Here is a 2946-nt window from a genome sequence, read left to right as displayed (position 1 = left end):
CTGGCTGTTGTGTGTCACAGGGTAACCGGGGTCTTGGGGAGCATTTTTCACAGGGATGCACAGACAGGAGAGAAACCCAGTCCTCCCTCTCCCAGTTCCATGGTCCTGGCTTGGGACTTTCCTCATAGCTCCCCACCAAAACACATCTGCAGGGGACCAGAGCTGAGGCAGGAGGCAGGACAGACCTCAGCCACCACTCCTGAGAACATAAAACCCCCTACTACAGCCCTAGAGGAGGTTATGGCTTTGGCAAAGGCACTAGAAAGAAAGACATCTCCACTCGTTTCTTTAAAATAGATTTCTTTAATAGTTTCCATTTAATATGTTTATTTGCAGTTAGCAAATTGGAATTAATCAGGGCAGCATGAACCTCAGCAATCCATGGGGACAGTGCAGACTTCCAGAGGTATTTGTTAGTACCAGGGGTCCCACCTCCCTCCCATCCCAGCCCAGAGCCCACTGCCACTTCCATGGGTCTGGTCCCTGTCACCATGAGATTGAGGCATCTGGCATGGACAGACATCCCAAAGGATTTGCCTGTCACCCTCTGTGCACTGGGGCAGAGCCTTTTCCCTGGAGCCCAGCATGCTCCAGCCCTGAAGGAGCTGCCAGGGGTTTCTTCCCTGTGCCCTTCTCTGCCGGCTCAGCCCAACAGCAAAGCCCAGAGTGTGCCCCAGGCCTGGGAGGAGCCCCAGAGATGGAGTGGGCTCAGCTCAGCTTTCCCCAGGCCCACGGGCAAGGCCAGAGGCAGCTGTGCCCCAAACTGTCTTTAAATCACAGAGGGGAGCGAGACTGCAGGGTTACAGAAGCAATCAGTGGATGCACCAATTAACTACACTGTGGAAAAGGCATCCCTTAACTTAAAAGCCTTTTAATTTGAAGCATTTATTTTAAGTGTACATCTATTACAGTTAAGAAGAAGCAAAGATACACCAAAACCACAAATACCCAAGAACAAAAAAAAGTACAGATGAGAAAGAAATGAGCAGAGGGGAAGGAGGGGCAGGGTGGAGGTGACAAGGTGAGGAACAGAGGAGAAGCTGCCATGGCAAGAAGCTCTCCAGGGTAGCCTCACCAGAGCGGGATGCAGCTCCCAGGGAGGGACACCAGGATCCCCAGGAGATCCTGCAAGGCTCCAGCTTTTGCACAAGCTCAGCAGCTTGAACCACCCTGTGAGACCACAGAGGGACACTGAGGTGTGGGAGAAGAGAAGGGAGAAGGGAGGTGTTCAGAGAAGTCCTGCCCCTGTGCTTGGAGCCTCCTTCACTCCTCCAGCCCCAGCACAGTGAGCCTCAGGGTGGGTCTCATGCTGTTTGCAACAACGAGACAGAAGGCTGCAGCTCTGGGACATCCTCACCCCTTCAGAACCTGGACAGAGCTGAAGTCACCTTGTCTAATAAATTAGAAAACGTTAAAAAAATTCAGATGCGTGTTTCAAAACTGGTTTCTTTTAGCTGTAGCTGCAAGACAGGTTTCTGAGTTAAATACAGTGGCTTAAGTGTAGTGTATCTCATTCCTGGGTATCTGAATGTGTTGGAACAACATGGTGTTGGTGAGCAGGCAGGGCAGGTGCAGGTTTGGCAATCAAGACTGCCAAAACCCCATTCCCCCTTTCCCAACATATCCTACAAAGTTACTTTCAACCAGGAGTGTTTATTCCCAGCATTTAACACATTCTGATTAAAACAGATCCAGGAAAAAAAAACTGACATCTCCAGTAAATATTGCACTTTCAAGATTAATGTGTGTGTTGATATTAAGGACTGAAAGCAGACTGACATAACATAGCAGGTTAACATCAAGAGCAATGGTCCTGAAAAGGATTTTAAAACCAGATTAGTTACCCAAGAAGGGACAAGCCGCCAAGTTTAAAAAATTAGTACATTTTAATGCTAGTGCTCCTTGAAAAAGCCACCCCCTGTTGCAATTCCACCACCACTGCAATGTCTCTGTTCTCCAGCACTGCTGAACGCCTCCGGATGGGAAGGATCTGCAGGAAGGACAGCAGGAGCAGAGGTTCTCTCCTAATGCACAGACAGGAGAGAAATGATCCAAAAGGATCAAATGATCCAAAAGGCGATGGTAAAGAGGTGACTGGAGCTGGGGCTCTCAGGAATTAAAAGCACACACGCACACACACTCATGCTCTAACCAACCCCAAAGCCCTGATTCCAAAGCCCAGCGGAAGAGTTCCACCTGCAGGAGTCCTCGTGGTGGCTTTGCACGTGGCTGGTGCTGGGGTCCTGCTCAAATGGGCTCCTTGGACCTCACACTTGGAGGGTGATTGCTGTGCTTTTCCACTTGCTCGTCCTGGCAGCCCTGAGAGAGCCACACCTCAACCAGCACATACAGAGAACCCTCAAGTCAGCAAAACCCCTTCTGCCAGCCCCGCCGGACTGGGAGAGAGGAAAAAAATGATACAGGCTGGTTTGTGCAGGTGATAATTTTTATCCCAGAACAACTGGAAGATACATCCCTGAATGTGTTGCCCAGAGAGCTGTCCGAGTGTCGGAGGTCAGAGCTGGGGGCCGGCAGGGGCGGGGGTGGGACGACGCTCCGCAGCTCTGAGCTGCACACACACACACACACACACACACACACACTACACAGCGTATCCCTGAAAATCCCCGGGCTGCGAGGGACCCTCCCAGCTGTCCGTCAGAGCCTGGAGGGGGGAATTACTCCTCGGAAAAGTCTCTGTCAATGTCCATGTACGCCTCGTCGATGTAGCTGACTATGGCACAGGGGGACGTCCGGTCCGGACTGAGCAGTATCGAAACAGTCTCTTTCCAGTAGGTAAAACTAATACAGGAGCTCTGTGGGCACAGACAACAGCGGGGTCAGTGGAGGCCACAGCAGGAAACACCTCCCAAAGCTGAAAATCACTTCCTGTTCAGCCTGAGCTGCCCAGCCCCACAATCCCACTCTGGATTCCCCACTGTGCCC

The 2946-nt window shown here is 51.4% G+C and overlaps 2 protein-coding genes across 3 annotated transcripts in view; one reads left to right on the top strand and one right to left on the bottom strand.

The window, feature by feature from the left end:
- The window catches only part of LOC107213168 (perilipin-3-like), a 663366-nt gene that overhangs the window by 39717 nt on the left and 620703 nt on the right, over positions 1-2946 (top strand). The gene's annotated exons all lie outside the window — the stretch shown is intronic.
- TRPC4AP (transient receptor potential cation channel subfamily C member 4 associated protein) overlaps positions 284-2946 on the bottom strand; it is a 34000-nt gene continuing 31337 nt past the window's right edge. For both annotated transcript variants that reach the window (XM_015647269.3, XM_033519098.1), the window contains exon 19: positions 284-2816. In XM_015647269.3, the coding sequence (XP_015502755.1) occupies positions 2679-2816 (138 nt within the window). In that variant the 3' untranslated portion in view covers positions 284-2678. The remainder of the gene's footprint in view (positions 2817-2946) is intronic.

The sequence above is a fragment of the Parus major genome, chromosome 20 (assembly GCF_001522545.3).
Source record: "Parus major isolate Abel chromosome 20, Parus_major1.1, whole genome shotgun sequence".
NCBI classification, from domain to species: Eukaryota; Metazoa; Chordata; class Aves; order Passeriformes; family Paridae; genus Parus; species Parus major.
The sequence above is the reverse complement of the archived record's forward strand: the minus strand, read 5'-3'. Positions and strand labels throughout refer to the sequence as shown.